General features: G+C 43.3%; 3 protein-coding genes across 3 annotated transcripts; 2 read left to right on the forward strand and 1 right to left on the reverse strand.

Annotated features, from left to right (window-relative positions):
• Window positions 1-686: 686 nt before the first annotated feature.
• Window positions 687-9,918, forward strand: LOC132260635 (ras-related protein Rab-23). Its single transcript, XM_059758881.1, has 6 exons — window positions 687-886; window positions 7,471-7,712; window positions 8,612-8,674; window positions 8,832-8,931; window positions 9,049-9,295; window positions 9,381-9,918. The coding sequence occupies exons 2-6, from the start codon at window positions 7,528-7,530 to the stop codon at window positions 9,485-9,487; spliced, it is 702 nt and encodes a 233-aa protein (XP_059614864.1). The 5' UTR covers window positions 687-886; window positions 7,471-7,527; the 3' UTR covers window positions 9,488-9,918.
• Window positions 9,919-10,349: 431 nt separating this feature from the next.
• On the forward strand, window positions 10,350-13,901 carry LOC132260225 (protein FAM91A1). Its single transcript, XM_059758221.1, has 6 exons — window positions 10,350-10,530; window positions 10,789-11,083; window positions 11,148-11,332; window positions 11,394-13,519; window positions 13,580-13,649; window positions 13,726-13,901. The coding sequence occupies exons 1-6, from the start codon at window positions 10,447-10,449 to the stop codon at window positions 13,834-13,836; spliced, it is 2,871 nt and encodes a 956-aa protein (XP_059614204.1). The 5' UTR covers window positions 10,350-10,446; the 3' UTR covers window positions 13,837-13,901.
• LOC132260226 (glycine receptor subunit alpha-2-like) lies at window positions 13,899-19,218 on the reverse strand. The gene is made up of 9 exons (XM_059758222.1): window positions 19,087-19,218; window positions 17,627-17,727; window positions 16,595-16,662; window positions 16,095-16,226; window positions 15,926-16,035; window positions 15,763-15,845; window positions 14,835-14,987; window positions 14,357-14,763; window positions 13,899-14,298 (listed from the first exon to the last, which is right to left on the reverse strand). The coding sequence occupies exons 1-9, from the start codon at window positions 19,131-19,133 to the stop codon at window positions 13,990-13,992; spliced, it is 1,410 nt and encodes a 469-aa protein (XP_059614205.1). The 5' UTR covers window positions 19,134-19,218; the 3' UTR covers window positions 13,899-13,989.
• Window positions 19,219-19,257: the final 39 nt, after the last annotated feature.

The raw sequence follows: 19,257 nt of genomic DNA on the forward strand, positions 1-19,257 counted from the left end.
GATCCAGACAATGGACAAATGAGTGTCAGAGATCACACAATTGGGCGCAGGGCAGGGCGCGCTTCCTGTGTGTGTTTGTGCGGGACAAATTCCAGAAGCCGCGTCGTGGCCGCGAGGCTTGAGGATCGCAAGAGCGGAACGAGCAAACATATTCGTATTCATTGTAATTACGGGGCTTCGACATCGAATTGCGTTACATTTTAGTGGATGTGATCACGATTTCACCGTAGGCGTGATGCTGCAGTTGGGAAGATGCCCTTTTGCCGGAGTTTTGCCAGGTTTACTTTTTCCCAGAATTCGTGAATGAAGAGCGATCTTGGCGTCTTCACCTTGTCTGCCTCTCTTGACCTCTTCCGCCACTCTTCGCTCGCCGAGAGGCGACACAGGGTGGCCAGCAAGAGATCCGCTGCGGTCTCTGCTGGAAACCACTATCGGGCATGCGAGGGAACTTTATTCAGTTCTTCAGCCATTGTAGCGAAGCCGAAACCGCCGCAGAGTCAGTACAAAAGAGGCACTCGATCGCGAAGCATCTCACCTGGTGCGGTAATTAAATCGGCTGCTCTTCAGCCCCCTTTTTGTGCACAGAGGATGCCACTGAGGATCCGCAGGACTCTTAGGTGAGCCTGTGCAGTGCATCACGTGGAATTGCGTGCGAAGAATTGGCGGAGGAAATCAAAAAAAGAGTTGCAATCATAGAGACTTTGTTCGTGACCTGAAGATCAATTCCAGTGGAAAAGTTGAGGATTTGAAGCAAAGAAGCGCGTCACTGTTTTCAGTGTCAGAGTTGTTAAATGTTGAGTGTGTGCAGTGGTTGAGCCATTTGGCAAAGAGATATTTAAAATATCTGGTGAGATAAAATCGACCTCAGAAACTGCGTGCAAGAAAGGTAATTAATTCGAGGTGATGCGCTTTTATCCAAGTTGCTGAAAACGCCAAGATTGTGTTGGGAGAGAAATGCTGGCGCGATATTGGAATGGAGTCATTAATGTGAAGATAATGTGACTGTGGCTTTCTTGTCTTACACAATATTCCCTCCACACCATCTGAGAACGATCTTAAATCATTTGCTCGATGGTGAAAAAGAAGAGAAGAGAAGGAAAAAAATGGTAGCAACACCCAGGCTTCTCCGTACTTGCGAGAAATTCCACTCACACAGTGATTTTCCAGCACTGGAGAATAAGACCATTCTTGGTGGGTAAACAGCTATTCACTTTGTGGTACGGTTATAAATTTTCCTCTCCTCCGGAATCTCACGTCTTTTTCCAGCCCATGACTTTGCCAATCGAGCTCCATCTTATCGTCGAGACAACGGCTAAACAGTTGTTGAACTGAACCTATTCCGATTGCTTCCAATCTTTTTCTTTTCTCTCCAACTCGGTTTTTTTTCTTTTCGATCATCTGTGCAGGTTGAGAGATGAAAAATGAATGCGGAAAGCTGCAGTGAGGAAATTTTTCACATACGGACAGTCTTTCGCCTATAAAGGAGATGATTTTCATAGTTGCGCGCTCGCCTTTAGCTTCTTCCATGGAATGCCAATCAGAGCAAATTCCAGCCCAGACAATTTATGAGGAAGCGCGCAGTGTTGAAAGACTTTCAATGTTGTTGGCCAAAAAGGCAGAAGTGAATTTCTCACAATTACAGCCACTGGTGGTTCATGAAAAATGCATATTTGTTTGATGAAAACGACACTGTTGGGCAAGAGGAGTCATTTTTGGGAAACACCTCTGGGTTTGTTTGCTAATGAAGTGTTTCGCTTTTCATGCAACTTGCAGAGGAAATCCAATGGACTGTGTCGCTATTTCTCATTCAATTCGTTCTTAACGCATAAAATCAACTAATTGGAAAATTAATCTTGAAAGTTACTCACAAGAAGAGTTTTCCTTTGTTTTTTGGCAAATTGCGCCACAAAATTCCTAATTATCGCTATAAATTTTTTTTCGGAATCACCCGAGATTCTATTTACTGATCTTCGGGCAATTTAATTCTGTTTCCATTGGTTGGAATTCCAAATTACTTTTGACTAATTAATGGAATTTATGTGGCGGACAAATGGTTTTGAGAACGAGTCAGGTTGTTGGTTGCGCTCATCCATAAATTTCCCATTCTTCGTGACTTACTATTTGTTGGGATGGCCAATAAATGTAATAGGGCACATCTGGAGGGCGACATTAAATGGACCTCGGCGTCCGAATGCGGCTGCATGTGAGAAATTGTAACAAATAGCTGGAGAGTAGCCGGAAATCATCATAATAACGCCATTAATATGCATGCACAGGCGATACGAGCGGTTCGATTGAGTTATTGAACGATGGGAAAAGCGAGGAACCGTTGGGAGGCCTTCGATTTGTCTGCCAGCAGGAATTTCCCGGGGAAAAATGGGATTAAAAGTGTGAGAAGTGCGACATGATTTGTTAATCGTGCCTCTTGCAAAATGGCAAAATGATTATGTTATTTATTTACGTTCTGCGCTCTGACGACAGTTCCATTTGGACGTTGTGATGATGTGACTGCTGGCCGAGCTGGCGTGGGGAGAGGAACAAGAAGAAGAGACACTCCATGGCATGGTGACCTGCTGATGGTGCTGAGAATAAAGGGAAGTGGAGGAAGCGAGCAGCCCGCGAAGACCGGTTTTCTTAGGCTGTGTATGAACAAACAGGTGTTTTCGGGGTAAAAATTCAAGTCTAATTTCTTCACTCGGGCTGCAAAAAGACCCTCAGCGCTTTCCCCCCAAAAAATAAGAAAAGAACGAAACTCGCCCGGTCGCGAGGTCAATGAAACTCCTCGGGCAATTATTCGCTCTTCTCGGGTTGCTGATGAAGTTGGTTTAAAAATTTTTATGTAATTTTTATGGTGAGACCGACGAACTGTCTCAGCGGACGCAAATGATTATCGCGCCAAGAATTGCTTCGGGGAATTTTTCAAATAATTACAACTCCCGTCAATTCTCTAATGAGAGACACACTCAAATCAGTGTCAGTGCAATTTATTGAGATGATAGTGAATAATACGCAAAAATGATTGGTTTGAGTTTGAGTTGAATATGCGCCTTTTTTGCTCAACTCGCGCGCACTCTTGGTGGCAAAGTTGAGTGAGAGAGAGACTTCTGAGTTATTGAGTCACTCACCATGGATTAAGTCTACAATTAATTGAGTCGTTTTTACCCCTCGAACCCGAGAAAAATGCTTAACTCAGGCTAAAAGCATGTTTTCCATAGATGAATCTCCAGATAAAAATTCATGTTCTTTTAGAGAGAAAATCTCTCTTGCTTGATTTGCTGAATGAATAATTTATTGTAAAGTAATACTTTCTGTTTGTATTATCTTCTTTTCTCGCTTAGTGCAAAGTGGGACAGTTGGAAAGATGCATGGTAGCAAGAATTCTTTAATAATTCTATCGACAAATTTGATGCCCTTCTTCTTCTGCCTCAATTTGCATATCGGTCGCGTGGAAATTGAGAGAAGAAACCACAAACCAGAGGCGTTTTTATTGACTTCCACATCAGAGAACTGTTGATTGAGCTCGGAAATGCCTTCCTGGTCCACATCAGCACCGTAAAATTCCATTAAGAGCATTCCCGAGAGCATTCCATATAAAGTGTAAATAAGAGGCACTAAAATTGTTGCTCTTTTTGGCAAATATTCCACACACTCGGCAAATTTATTTCGCGAGGATCGGACAGAGTGAATTGAACCCAAATTGACGGTCTTGTGATCTTTTTTCTTGAAGAGTCACGGGAAGCGAGAGAAGCTCTCATGTGTGGATTTTATACGCTGGTTGGTGGCAGAGAGATAAAGAGTAATATATAATAAATTGGAAAGGGAATCATGAGAACGTAGAGTTCGATTGAGAAGAATGGAGCCAAAGAGATGTTTACACGTGCCTCGAAGATCAGCAGAGGCAGCGAGAAAGTTCATCTGTGCTCCGATGTTTACTCATATTTAAACGACCGTAAAATGAAAATAAATATATCGAAGAGCTCTCGTGAAGGGGAATTTTAATTATGAATCGAATTGTGGTGCAGATTAAATCAGGTTCGCCTCTTGGTCAGATTGAATCTTTCCACAATTGATAATCAAACACCTTGATTTCGGCGCATTTTTTGCGCACACGCCCTGTCACACTGCCACCAATGTTTTGACTTCTTCGCGATGCCTTTTTGGTCAATGTCGCACACGAGACGAATATTTGATTTCAATCCCACACACAAAGATTTGTGCACTATCGAAAGAAAGTCTTTTCCACCGGTGATTTATGAGCTTCTCTTTCTCTCGAGCAGAAATTAGAGATGAAACATAAAAATTTTACTACCTCTCGCCAATCGATCATGAAAAATTTTAGCACGTTATGCTGCCGAAGTTGTAAGAAAATGACCTCAACAGATTTCTCTTTACCCGCACATTTGCCGATCTCTCTCTCTAAACGGTTCTCGGGCAGGAGTTATTAGGCGATTTAGATTGAAGAAAACTACTATTTCTGGTTTTCTAGAATCAACCTCACACTAAATTATGGCCCGGAGAAGTTATAGAATTCTTTGAGAGGAATTTCTCTGAAGCCAAGTGATTTTGCACTGAAGATGCAAATCTAAAATGCAAATTCTCATCACACTATTTAAATTATATCTGTAGCATTCCAGTGAAATAGACAGATAAATCTATTGTGCTACACTTTATTGTAGATAAATATTAGTTTACCACGTTGGCGCAGAGAAATTCTCTTGACTTTCAATGAAAGTAAAAAAAAAGCATGGCAAATAATATGCAAATCATTGAATATACGAGGTGTTACAAACAGTTTAACACGCTTTTTATCCATATCTCTCACCCTAACTAAACTGTAACCAATATAAATCAGTGTTTGACTGATTTATTATTCATATCGAGTATATTTATATTTACTTTCATCGTGAACAATATAAGCTGAGGCTTTTCTCTATTGCACAAATATTTATCTTTAAATATACTTTTGGTGTCGAAGAGTGATGGGCAAAAAAGGCAAAGTTCGCTTGCAAATGCTGAAGTGCCTTCTCACTTTGTGGATAATAATCTGCAGTAATATGAATGCTATTATGCCATATTTATTCCAATTTCCTCGCGGCGCCTAACAGTACTGTGAATTAATTCTGCACCACACGAAAGACTCCATCTGAACACCAAAGATTGAACATTTATCTGCATCTCTGGTGTGTTGATCCCAAGAAGTCACACACGTGCCAAAGTTGACGAATTCGGATCGCCGCGAATTTCTTTCACTTGTCTCAATCGCTTGTGCAGGAGAATCTCCGGAGATCTTTGCGTCACAGAATCCCAAGTGGCCTCCAAACGGTACATGATAGAATGAAAGACACCACGGGTGACTCTCGAGATCGACACATTTCCATGCCGAGACTCCGGAAAGTGTGTCAATCGTAAATTTTGCTGCCGGACTGGCAATTTTGCCCAGAATTTACCGCAAAACGATTCAACCAGAGTGAAATACGCGACTGAACCCATTTCTGATCATTCAGTGTACTTTCAGGGTGTGTCTCAGAGACAATTAATCATCTAATCTTATATATGTTGGAGTTGTTTTCGCGCTGCGCGACGTCTTCGCCAGAGTGTGAGAAAAACCACGGAAATTCTTCTCCACGGTGAATTGGAGGGAAGAGATTGAGGAGATGTTTTGCACAAAAACCAGAAACTCGATCTGTTATCTCACAGTCGTCTAATGTGACTTAACATGCTCATTCTGACGTCAGTCTTGCATTCGAGTTTTGTGTTTTCAGAGCTTCTTTCACTGCAAACTGCCACGCTTATTTATTCTGGGTTGATTCGCCTTAAAAGGCGCATTACGATAACTCCATCTACGGTAAAACTTAATTAAAGTATTTCAGTGATTTTAGCATAATATTTCCGTGAGATTATCGATCAGGGTGAAAGTATTGCAAGATAATTTTTTTTGGAATTTGTTAATAATATGACTTGAGAATAGCAATAATAATTTCACAATTTCCAAGAATAAACCATGAGAAATTGCAAGTTGAAATGGTATTAAAATAATGTAGGAAGAATTTATCCGTAAACTGACTCAATTTGAGGTCAAAACCGCGGCGCAAAATCATGCTGGAATTCTTCGCAAGAGACTCGATGGGAATTCTATTGAGGCTTCTTCCTCTTGCAGAGTCGAGAGAGAGATTCATTAATTAAATTAGCTACTCCCAATGCACTGTTGCAAGGCGTCTCTTTTTTGCCAAAGCCCAACGATGGAATATTTCACAGAAATCTCCCCACTGTGACTTCATTACCTTTTCGTTCTCCATCATTTTCTCTCACTCTCTCATCTCTTTATGTATTGAACTTCAGCCGGCATTACAATGAAATTAAATTTTTATCTCTTCACTTTGACGCTCGATTGCTTCTCCTCTCCTGGGCGTCTTTTATGTCAATGACCACAAGAGTGTTGGAGGTGCGAATGCCCAAAGAAGAGGTGAGAACTATAAATATTATTGAGCATCAAAAGAAATACGAAAACAGAAGTCATTAGAGCTTTTACTTACAAATCATCCTCTCAAACACGATAATTACAAATTGGCGGTGAAGAAATTTTTCTCTGATGCTTTTCCTCGCCGCCCTCCAAAAAAACAAAAAAACAGATCACGTCCAACTATTGTGTGATTTTCCGCCACAGAAAACTTCCTCATTGCTCGAGACAATCGCATCTCTGTGGCGCCAAATTGAGGCAAAAATGAAAGGGAACTCGTCGAGTGTCTCTCATGTGATTTTTTGCTTTACATAATAATAATAATAATGATAATAATAAATCATTGAACTGGGAATTATAATTGGGGAGAAACACGGAGAAAGCACTTGAACTTTTTCTTAGCTGAAGTGCAACCTGAGATTTCTATGACAATGACGGTGTTAAATTACTCGGTAAGATATTGAAGATATTCGTTTTATGATCAATTCAATATCATCAAATTCTGAAGTTTGAGGCTCAATTCATTAGGATTTGTACTTAGACTTTCTCCACATGGTAATTCCACTCGATTGCCCGCGGCAAAGAGCTTCTTGCTGGCGCAAATCACTTGTCGAATCATTTGGCGAGATTGCCTGTGATTTGAGAAAATGTTCACACTGTGCAGAAGCATTAAATTTATGAGTGATTTATCGCAGTGCTGAATGTTGCTGGCAGACAATGAGGAAGTCTTTCCCACCAATCCATTGGGATTCCACAGACTCGCAGAATCCCAAATCTGCATCAGCCTTATTAACACATGTTAGATGTGCTAATTGATAGTTGCTTTTGGCGTGCATGGCGCGGTTAGAGGAGCTTCTCGAAGATTGTAGTCTTATCACTCCACTTGACATGACTTGAGAAAATTCCCTGTGTTAATCGCTCAGCGTCACGCAATAAGAGACGCTCTCCAATCCTTGTGTCGCGCGATGAAATCTTCAGAGCAGATGATCACGTGTGCGTTCTTCTCTTTGCAGCCACCGAAGGCCAGGAAGCTGGTGAGATGCCCGCATAGAGATGGGGAGCGCATGTAAATGAATGCCATTGAGTGTCGCTTCATCACCATGAGGGAGGAGGAACTGGAGATCGCGATCAAAGTCGTGATCGTGGGCAATGGCGGTGTTGGCAAGAGTTCAATGATTCAGCGCTACTGCAAAGGGATCTACACGAAGGACTACAAGAAGACCATCGGCGTGGACTTCCTGGAGCGACAGATTGAGTAAGATTTTAATGTTTTTCTGCTAGAAATTTTCGGCAAAAAGGTAGTCAAACTCTAAGTAATTCGTCACGGATCCAGCGAGATTGGACATTGTCTAGTCTTTGTGCATGTCCAGGGTAGGTTGGCGACACTTCACGGATTCGTATGTGTGCGAAAACACTGGCTCATGTGTTCACATGATGCACATCATAGGAAACCTGGATGTTGAAGCGTAGTCAATTCCCTGGGGAATTCCCTGAGAATCTCCTACTGTGGTGAAGTACAGTTGTCGCCCATTCATATACCATGGTAAGGGTAATCCAAATCGGATATGAAAGTATAAAAACACCAACTTAAATCTATGGGGTTTAGTTCTATTACTGGAATCCACAATTGAACTCGCATATTTTCAGGATCTCCACAATATTTGCGCACTAAATATTGTGCAGTCAAGAGATTGAGCCCCACCTGAAAACCCCTTTGCTCACCATTGGAATGAGTTCATAGTGCGCCCAATGATAAAGCAAGTTTGAGTTCAATTGTAGATCAGCCTTCTGTTCAGCTCGCATATTTACAATTGAGCTCTTCATAGATTCTCGAAGATGTGCCTCAGAAAAGCTCGTTTGTACTGTCGACTTTCATGGAACTGATCTGCAGACTTAAGGCCTGGCAGATCAATAGCTTGAAAGCCCCCCTTTGGGCATGCTGTATTCCTCTTTAAACAATAAACTCTGTGACATCCTCCCCATGATGTGGAGAGAGTGATAAACTCAGACGCTTGAACTACCCGAGAAATTACTTGGCAATTCTCCTATTTGTATCACAATTCAACGGGAATCATTTCGACCAACGCATTGAATTGAATATTCATCCAAAAGCCATTTAAATGTTCAATTTGATATTGAGTATTTCACTTGCAGAATCGATGGCGAGGACGTGAGGATAATGCTGTGGGACACAGCTGGTCAGGAAGAGTTCGACGCGTGAGTATTAAATGCCTCAAGAGGCCCAAATTAACACACTGCTTCGCTCTTTTGTTGACATAGAGAAGAAGAAGAAAAGCACAGAATGGAATATCGTGTGCTAATTCTATGCAAATCCCCAGCAATTCCACTGAATTTGGTGTGTTTTCTCTTGCAGAATTACCAAAGCGTACTACCGAGGAGCTCAGGCGTGCGTTCTGACATTCAGCACCACAGATCGTTTGTCTTTCGAGGCAATTAAAGACTGGAAGATGAAAGTAAATTAATCTCCATTAATTGAGCGTCATGCGCAACGCGATTCACTTTTTTTCTATAAACTCATGTTGTCTTTCTTCTTGGTGTGTTCTTTTTTTTTTGGCAAAACCAACGAAAAGGTGGAGAATGAGTGCGGTGAGATTCCGACCGTGATAGTGCAGAACAAAGTGGATCTGATGGATCAGGCGGTGGTGCATCCGGAGGAGGCGGAAATGCTGGCCAGGCACCTGGGATGTCGCCTCATCAGGACATCGGTGAAGGAGGACGTGAATGTAGGATCAGTTTTTAGATATTTAGCCACGAAATGCCATCAATTGATGAAGCAACAGTACAGCAGTGTGACCACAGTTGGACAGCCGACAATCAGTAATTATTCCATTGTGTTCACTCTTCCTGAACGCGCTCTCATTGTCGCTCTTCGGCTTTTTCTTTCTCTCTGCCCGTCGTCTAGGTGCCTTTGGACCAACATTCGCCAAGACAAACGGTACGATTATTCTGCGACCCAGCCGAAAGCCTTCCCGCAAGAAGACCATGCTGAGGAAGTGTCGCATTCTCTGAGAAAAACCATCCAACACACACAAACACACATTCGGCCTGATCGTGCTTCGCAGTCACTCACGCGAAATTGGCTTGCATGGACTTAATCACTGAAAACATTGAAGAGATTTTGCTCTACAGTGAGCGACATTGCTCTAACTCCAACCACTTAATGGAATGGAAGATGATCTCACAAGATCTAATTAAATACTCTGATGTGGTCTCTAAAGCAATGTCGCTCACTGTGGCGAACAACAGTGTTGAGAGAGAGAGAAGATTACATTAGAAGCAGAGTAATTTAATGTAGATTGGAGGAAAAAAGAGAAATCTGTTGAGTCAAACATTTTTTATATAAGCTTTTATTGAATTAGCATTTCAATTGAGTGTTACATGTTTTGTGTATAGTTCACACATCAATATGTATGATAAAAAACTAAGATTAAAAATATTCTATTGAAGAATGAAGACAATTCATGCGATTTGTGTTCCTCTTTTCGCGCCTTTTCCTCTTGCCGCCGTTCTTGCCTTGAGCTTTTTTTCCTCCCACGAGCGATGCGATGAAGAGCTTTTCCAGTCACTGCCATGCGAGTTTAGAGCAGGACAGCTTGATGTGTTCCGTTGACGTTGCTATCAGGCATTATGATTGAATATTTCACGAAACATAAATCCATGTAAGAGAATGTAAAGGAATTTTGTGGGCTTTATTCCCTTGATATTGTTCATACTTTTGAAAGCTATACATCTCACTCACATAATCTGCTAGAATCTTGAAAATAAGCCACTTTCACTGAAGATTATGTAATTTTTACCCTCTCTTTATCCCACTGAAACCCAGTGAAACTTTCCGCGTGAAACATGAAATGTGCGAAACATAACGAGAGATAGCCACGGAACGTCATGGAGAAACTCTCGTCGGAGGTTTTATAGTGTGACTTTTGTCGTGGAAAAATGTGATTTCCATCCCAAAATCAGTGGTGAAAATGAGTGCAAAAATCAATGCTGAGATCGAGGAATGCGTCCGTAACAACATCTCCTGGGCTAATTTGCCCGTTCATCTGAAACAGGTGACTTTTTCCACTCGCGCGACTCTTGTTTTTCTGCCTACGCGATCCGTGACTTCTCTTCTTATTTACCTTGAGATTGTGAAGGAGGGAAATATGTTGTGATAACACATACGAAGAACGGGTTCTGGCAAACTGATAATACGGCATTTTTGTGGCAATATCGCGCAGGGTTGCGATGCAGCCGTGGGGATTTCCCCCAATTGGAGTTTCTCTTTGATTTGCATTAATTAGCAATTTCTCTCTTGACTCTTCTTCAAGATACTGCGGAACACACCAAAGGACTATGATCGCTACGTGTTCAACTACAGCCTGAAGAATCAGTTGCGATACAGAGGCAATCTGGTGCGGCGGGTGTTCCGGAATGAGCAGCGATACTATGAGTTGCTGGTGGAGAAGAGCGTGAGCTATCTCTGCCTCTTTCCCTACCATCTGGCCGACATCGTGACCAAGGGCTTGAGGGTGACACCCTTCAACTACTACCTGGACGTGCTGAGTTTCCTGCTGAGGAACGACAAGAGTTACGACACGCTGCCCAATTTCACCGCCGTCGACTGTGAGAGATTTCCCATCAACCGTTTTTCCATTAGCAATTCAAATGATTCGTCATCATCTTGCAGGCCTCCGGGTGCTGGGAATCGGCCGGAATGAGTATTTAGCGCTAATCAGCGAGATGAAGACCAACTCATCGAAGCTCTTCCGGAAGCCAAATCCGCTGCATTTCCTTCCTAAGTTCCCCATCCGCATCAACATTGAGCCAGCGTGGAAGATTGAGGTCGGATATGTGCTCGAGACGGACATTCGGGTGAGATTTTCCTCCTGTTCTCAATGATATTTCGCCTCCTGACAATTCTTTCCATTCCCAGTTTGTCAATGATGCCGAGAGGAGTATAATTGACGACTTGATTGACTTCGGGTCACGCACGGTGGGCCAAGTGGACTTCATGGTGGTGCACAGTCTGTACAGGAAGGGGCTGGTGTATCTGGATGTGCCAATAAGTGGCGAGGATAAGATCTGCATTCCGCCGCTGAAAAACTTTGTGATGAACCGCGTGTGCGGCGATTACTTTGAGAATCTGCTGTACAAAGTCTTCGTGAGTACAGATGAGCACATGACCATCTCGGAGCTCGCCCAGATGCTGCAAGTGAACCTGGACACGGTGAAGCATGCCGTATCGCTGCTGTGTCGTCTGGGTTTCGCGAGGAAGAAGGCGGAAATTGTGGTGCCGAATCTGCATTTGAGTTGGGAGAATGTCGAGAGGATTGAAGATGATCGGCCACAGGTGACTCCACTGAACTATCACTCCCTGCTGATGAACGAGACGGACGATGGTCTGGTGGATGCCAAGGGGAAGGCTGCGACTGGAGCTGATAGTCCAGTGGTGGATATGGAGGAGATTGTCAATCTATCAGCCACAGAGTGCACTTCATCAGACGGCACGAGTGATTTCTCTATCATCAACAACTCCTCGTCGTCATCAACTGAGTGCAAAACGCCAGCAACGAAGAAGAAACCAGTGAAATTAAAGGAAAATCCACCTGTTGAAGATTCTCAGGACAGCAGAAGTCTCATCAAGCCTCTGGATCCCAACGCCCAAGGCGGGAAGAGGATAGGCTTCCTCTTCGATTCCACTCTCGCGGCATTCCTCATGATGGGAAATCTCTCGCCAGGGCTGAAGAATCACGCCGTGACGATGTTCGAAGTGGGGAAACTCTGTGACGAGAGCATGGACACATTCCTGGCGGAGTTGGAGAAAGTTTCCCTCCTGGATGCCGAAGGAGAGGGTGAGGTTGGTCGCTACTTTGCCCACGCCGTCATCCTCAGATCCACCATAATTGCTCTGCGAAACAATTTATCCTGTGGATTGGATCTGCTGAGGCTTGAGTGCCTGGAGAGTCTGGATTACAAGACGCGTGATCGCTTGCTGGAGAAGAAATACAAGTTCATCTGCTCTGCTGCTCCACTCACGAGTAGCTTCACGCATCTTCTGTCCATTCCCTTCTTCGGGCAGTTCTACAAGAGCTGCGACACTTCCCACCTGTGGCTCCGGATGTTCTACTATCACATATCCGGCTTCGGTCCACCGAGTCTCTTGCTCACGCGGGGAACTGTGCTTAAGAGCCTGCCGCGCATCTTCTTGGGCTACGGAAAGCTCCTCATCACGATTGTCCACACGGACTCATATGTGCTGAACACGGACAACTTCCTGGCCCTCAATGATCAGCTGAAGAATGGCAGTGTCCTCGTGCAGGGCTACGGAATTATGCAGCCGGCAGAGATTCGCTATGAATCCTTTCCATTCCATCAGAGTGACATGAATCGCCAGAAGTGGGCGAAGCATAGAGCGGTGGAGAAGTTGTCTGATCACCTCAATCTGTCCAGCACCTGTGGATACATCACATTCCTCAACACTGGCGTCCCGGATCTCGGTTGTGAGACGAATTACGATGTGAATGTCCATCTGAAGAGGCCAGAGAGGAGAAAAGGACACCGCAACTCTGGTCCCTCAATCACTCCATCCATGGAAGAGTCCACGGTCTCCATCAAGGATGCCTCTCCTGTCACCCCAACCGTTCCCAATGAACTCCTGACGCCACTCGATGGCTCAGAGATCACCATTCACAAGTCAAGGAGCAATGAATTGGCCAAACTGAAGTCTCCGGATGAGGAGCACTTTGCTGTGACGCCCAAGAGCACGTCTCCGTCGAATGTGTTCAGGAGTGAGGATTGCAATGAACTTCTGGAGACGGAACTGGCCGAGTTGGCGCAGAATGAGAAGCGCTACGGTGGGAAAGAGTTGGTGTCTCAGAGTTCCATTGAAATCTCTATTGTGGAGGTAACGAATGAAGATGCCGATGATGGTGTGAAGGGAGAGTATTCTGGTGAGGATTGGACGCTGTTGGATGTGACTTTTGGGGTGCCTCTCTTTGATGTTGACTGCAACACGAGGATTTGCGAAAGTCTGGTGAAACATCTTGTGTCTGAGGAGAAGTAAGAGTGATTTTGTCAGTGTTTAATGCATTTTGCTTAACTGTTTTCTCTTCCCTCCAGTCTGCAAGTTCTTCAAGAGTCCAATAGCGAGATGAATAGGAAGTTTCTGCAATTTGTATCTCAGTGTTTGGTGAGAAGAATCAATTATCTTCTTATGAAGTGTCATGGAAAATGTTGTGTTTCTTTTCTTCCCTTCTTTTTTGTAGTATTTCGAGGATGAAAACATTGGAATAGTGAAGATAGGACGCTTAATTCCCCAGCCAAGGATAAATCTCGCCTTTGAGAATGGAAAAGTGGGCTACTGGAATGGCAAGTGAGGCCAAAAGACGAAGTGAAAAGAAGAAGAATGTGAGAAGAGAGAAAATTTAATATATTTGATGAAGTATAGATAAGTTTATTTAGGAAAAATCTCGTATAACGCGCAAAGCTGTCGAGAAGGCATCTTCCTGGCAGGACGGCGAAGGAGAATATCACATTTTCTTGCGCGACTCGCTGAGATACAGTACCCAGTAGATGGTGGTGAAGAGGAGGAAGCTGATGGGGAAGAGAATGAGGGAGATTTGGTCCAGGCGGCCGCGCTGGGAGCCCGCGTACAGCAGAGCGTACTCGGCCACGTTCCGGAACTTCTTCTTGTGAATGTGATTGGGACTGACGGTGGGGAGAGAGCCGATGTCCTCGGTTGAGCTGGGCAATTGCTCCTTGCCGCGCTCCTCGGGTGAGATTCTGTTGACGTTGGCGGTGGCGAAGATGCGATTGGCGTGCTCCAGGCCGTTCGTTCTCTGCAAAGGAGTGACGATGAAGTGTCTGGATTGGCTCATTTGCCAAGGAGGCTCTTACTGGTGATCCGATCGATGACAGTGTCGATGGCGGCACCGGAGATGGCGTGGTGATGGTGATCTTCGTCTTGGCTGTGCGCCAGTGTTTGTCGTAGCGAATGCCAAACAGCACAATGAAGTACTCCATGAGCGCCAGGAAGACGAAGAGCGTGCACGAGATGAGCCACACTTCGATGCACTTCAGCTCCAAGGCGTCCGGCGAGTTGTTCCTCACCGTGTCGAACATCGTGACGAGGGAGAGAAGTGTGGTCACGAGGAGAACCATCCGGCCGGGCACGATTTCCGGCACCACGACGAAACTGCCCCAACTCATGGACACGAAGAGTGTGGATGGAAGGTAGTTCTCCAGCAGGTAGCTCTTCACCTCGCGCGACAGCGTGATTTCCAGGCGTGCTGAGCAGTGATCCGCTGGGCAAAACACACACACAGATTTCTGAATTTTTACCAGGGATGAAATCAGAGGCAGTCATTCTACCCACCGTCGCCGTAACTGATGATCTTCGGCTCGGGATCGGTGTGGAAGGAGACAACGTAGCGTGGCAAGCGGAAGAATCCATCGCCAAAGTCGTTGGGAAAGCTCAGCGGATTATCCTTCTTCCACCGGAAAGTCATATCCTTCACAGCATATCTATCTGGAATTGCAAACATGGCTATTAGTCGAATTCACAAGCTTTCATTGCTATTCAAAACTTCTACAATTCATTTCAATTCTGGCAACTTTTTATGGTCTGATGAGAGTGAATTAACTTTTTGTTTTCACAACTTTTCATCCCCCAGTGCAAATAAATGTTTCACATTTAGTGGAGGACGAGCTGAAAAACTCTCCAAATGGAAGCGCCGGATATATTTCAGTTAAACAATCTAGCAAGTTATGTGCTGCAGTTTTTAATTGTATGACATGATGATGACACTCTTGAGGTCAAGGGGTTGCTAATATTGGGGATGCAGTGTCACTTGACTCGAGATGCGTTTATTTCGTATAATTTCCATTTTTTTTTATTCATTTCATAGATTGATTTTTCAGTTTTTCTCGAAAACATTGCTTAAATACTTGATCATGAATCGAAAATTTCGGGTTTTATTCAAGGTTTAACGTTAAAAATATGTGTGGAACTTGAAAAACTTCCTAATTTTTGCACATGTAAAAATCTTTAAAAACCATAAAGTTGCCTTTAATCGCACAATATCAATAATTTTCCCTAAAACTTTATCTGAAATTCCTTTTTGTAAGAAATCTATATTAACAATCCCCTGTTTGAGGTCCTTCAAATTGAAGGCAGTGACAGAGATGTGTTGATTTGTGAATATTCACTTGTCATGCCTTCAAGTATTGGCGGTTTTTGATTTATTACAAATTCCGAGTGAAATACTCAAAGGTTGTAGGCAATAACTTAAATAAATACTTACAACTACTGAAATCCACACGGCACTTTTGCACATCGAGAGGATAGAGCACGAAATTCATGTCACAATTGATGATGATTGTTGCGCTATAAAATTAATAATCGTGCCCACAAGAGGCAGAAGAGTCAGAGAAAGTATGAATTAGGTATTGATTTGAGTGACGAACCCAATGCGAAGATTTATTGTGCTGTTTTCATACAGTCGCAGGCTCGAAATTTCCTCAAAGAGCCTTAATAGTTTCATTTCACGCAACTGCCGAATGTACAAATCGGGAATCTTGAGGAGAAAGAGAAGAATTTGGGCTATAAAGCTCACGGTGATCTCGAAGAACTTACCCAGATGCGATTTCGCTCCTCAAGCGTCAACTCCAGAAAGCCATTCGTGCGGAGTTCCTCATCTGACGATCCTGCTGGGTGGATGCGGCTGTCCTCCCATGTCATCTGCAGGAAAACATCAAAAGACACTTCCTGCAAGTCACATAAAATATTTATCTCGCTATAGGCAATGTTATTTTGAGGGAAGAACTTGTGAAGTGCCATGAAAGAAACACGAAGAGATTTTTGAGATTACGTGGTTGTTTTTCTGTGCTCAAGTTTTGCACAAACTATTTAAACTTTCACTGTGCAAGATTAATGGCTTGCCTCGGAGAGTCATAAATTAACTACTCAAAGTATTCTTGGTGAAGATTCCTGGATACTTGTTGAGAGTTAGCGTTCATGAATATGAAAAGCTCTGCATGTTTCATTCATGTTTCGTTCAATGTTTCTCTGGGATTTTGCTCTCAAGAAATATTCCATTGTCTTTATATTTTGTGCGAGAAAAGTGACAAACTCACCTCTTTGTTCTCATCCACACCGGAAATTCTGTTAACCAGCAGCGAGAGAGACACTTCCGTGAGGGAATCTGCAAAAGGAAAGAAGTTTATCAGAAGGAATGTCTTGGGGTTGACCGTGAAGTTTTTATTTTGCAAAAGTTTCTCGCGCCCTTGACCTGATTGCCTTCACGTGAACCACGATGCTCTCGCGGAAGGATGCATCACAACACCTTTAGCAATAATATTGATTAAATATAAATATCGAGAGAGTGTGCAGAAGAAGACAAGTTTGTGTATTTATGATAGAGAGACGCTCACGAAGACGTCTGCCTTCTTCCGCCACTGTCGATCATGTCCAGCCTGATGGAAATTACTTAGTTGCACTCTGTGTAATAGCAGCTCATCAAACAATCTAATCGATTGCGTCTTCTGTACTTTCACTCTTTGATCCACCGCAGAGAATCGGGGGAAATTCTGCTGAATTGCCCCGAGCGCAAATAGAGATGCGATAAGTTCTGTAGTGTTTGCTGTGTCTGCAATTTGCTCTTACTGATAATTAATTGCCGCACAATGTAAGTAATTAAGATTCATTCTGTGGAAGTACTCCAAGTAATTCAATATTCAGCGTCAATTGCGATTGATGCAGAGTGGAAATTCGCGAGATTCGTCAAGAGCGGAGGATGAATGTGGTCAATAAAGCGCTTCAGTCTTTTTCGCTCAGTCAAAATGTCACAGCGGTGCGCCACATCATCACCTTCCGCCACCCCCAATCCGGTGGGAGCGCAGAAGGATTAATTAGCAGAAGTGAGCGGGAGGAACTCCACCCATTTTACTATCTCTTTGCACAACAATTGATTGCTGAAAGCACGTGTACAGAGGCCAATGTTCCATCCCCTCGTGAGAGTTCCCATAAGCGAATATCCAAGCTAGTATTTTGACTATTCTCGCGACTCTATTTTTATCCACACACGCGTCTCCCAAAGGGTTACATTTTTATTAATTAAACGCCAACGGCTGAGTGGGTGGCAACGGAATTACCGCATTAACACTCACTCGGTCTCATGCTCTTGTCGTAGTCATTGGTCATGGAGTAGCTTGGCAGGAGGCGAGAGTTGATGGCGCTTGACTGCTGGAACATCATCGAGAATATTGCACTGCAAGAGGAACAGAGAGATGATCAAAGGCGATTAAATAGAGGGGCTTTTATTGGAATTGTTCGTCAAACAATGGGTTCTACTCAAATAAAGCTTTCCGCAAAAGCAAATCTTATCAATGCGAGGAATGTGTGTCCATAATACACTTTACGCTCTTCACTGAATATTTCATTGGAACTTCTTTCAATATCTTTCCAATACGTTCTCTGCTGTGAGTTCATTAAACCCTTTTCGCAACCCTGAAATTTGCTCAGAATGAGGCAACAAATTTTCTACATTCCATCGTATCTGGGCTTAAAGAAGCCTTGAAAATTTTTCCACAAACAACATCTAAATATATTTTCATTGAAAGTCATGACAAATTGCAGAATGATAAATAGCAACTTTCACCAACTTGCCAGAAGCTGTGAAAAGATTGAAGAGAGTCTTCTGGTGATTTCACTGCGATATTGGGGGAAAAATTGACGGGGAGAAGGACTGACTTGTGCACAAGTTTTTCCGCTGTATGAAAAGTTGCATGTTAATTGTGAGTTATGCAGAATCATAGAGTAAATTAACACATGGAGAGGTAAGCGAAATACAATTATTAAATATATATTCCCCACGGGCCGCGCTTTTTCTGCACACATCCTGCCATCATCGCACGAATTTGCTTAAGCACAAACAATAGTGCAACAAAGGATAATATAATTAATTTGCCATAGAGCATAAATTTGTTGGGGAACAAGTTTTCTGAGAGATTCACTGCCCTTAATGTCAAGTCATCACGATATTGAATTTATTTCTGGGTATTTATTTTATGCAGATAGAAGGAACTTCAAGTTCAACAATTTCGGCCTTAGGTGAATTTTACTGTGCAAGAGGTACAAATCATGCAGGAAATTTGAGCGTGAGGGTGAGCGAGAGTGGGTAGCTAAAGCTTTTCGTCATTTCTGTGCCCTTCTCCGGTGGCGAGAAATTCAATTATCTTAAAACCCCTTGTAGAAAAATGATTAATGAGTGTCTTATGAGGGCTCTACGAAGATAGAAAGTCTCTCAAGGTATTTTTAGAGCCATTTCTTAAGGGGGTTGAGGACTCAAAGGGAGCTCTCGTCTTATTTGGAGAAGCGTTTAATAGTGCAAAGAGAGCTCTTGAGAATCTTGAGCTTTCAGCATATCCACTCTTTATGGAGCAAGACAAGAGAATTGTTGTATTAGGACCATGATTGGGTGCCGGAGATAAGGTTGTTTGCTGGTAAACAGAAGGATTTTGCCCACGACTGTGATTTTCCATCCCTCAAAGCTCACCAAATCCAGAGATGTCTCATAATCTCCTCCCTTTTGCCAATCTCACACTATGTATGTTATCGCAAGAGTCACCTCATATTGGAGCAGAATTCAATTTCACCCCTCACGCCACTGCACATCCCATTTCTCCATGATTTAAACACTTCTGTAAGGCACTTTGTTAGGCACTTTATGCGAAAGCTTATAGGCACCACGTCTCTACTCTTCCTTGATTCGCGCTCAACTGAAAGCTCCGCGAATTTC

The sequence above is a fragment of the Phlebotomus argentipes genome, unplaced genomic scaffold, assembly GCF_947086385.1.
Source record: "Phlebotomus argentipes unplaced genomic scaffold, Phlebotomus argentipes genome assembly scaffold_18, whole genome shotgun sequence".
In the NCBI taxonomy this organism is placed as follows: Eukaryota; Metazoa; Arthropoda; class Insecta; order Diptera; family Psychodidae; genus Phlebotomus; species Phlebotomus argentipes.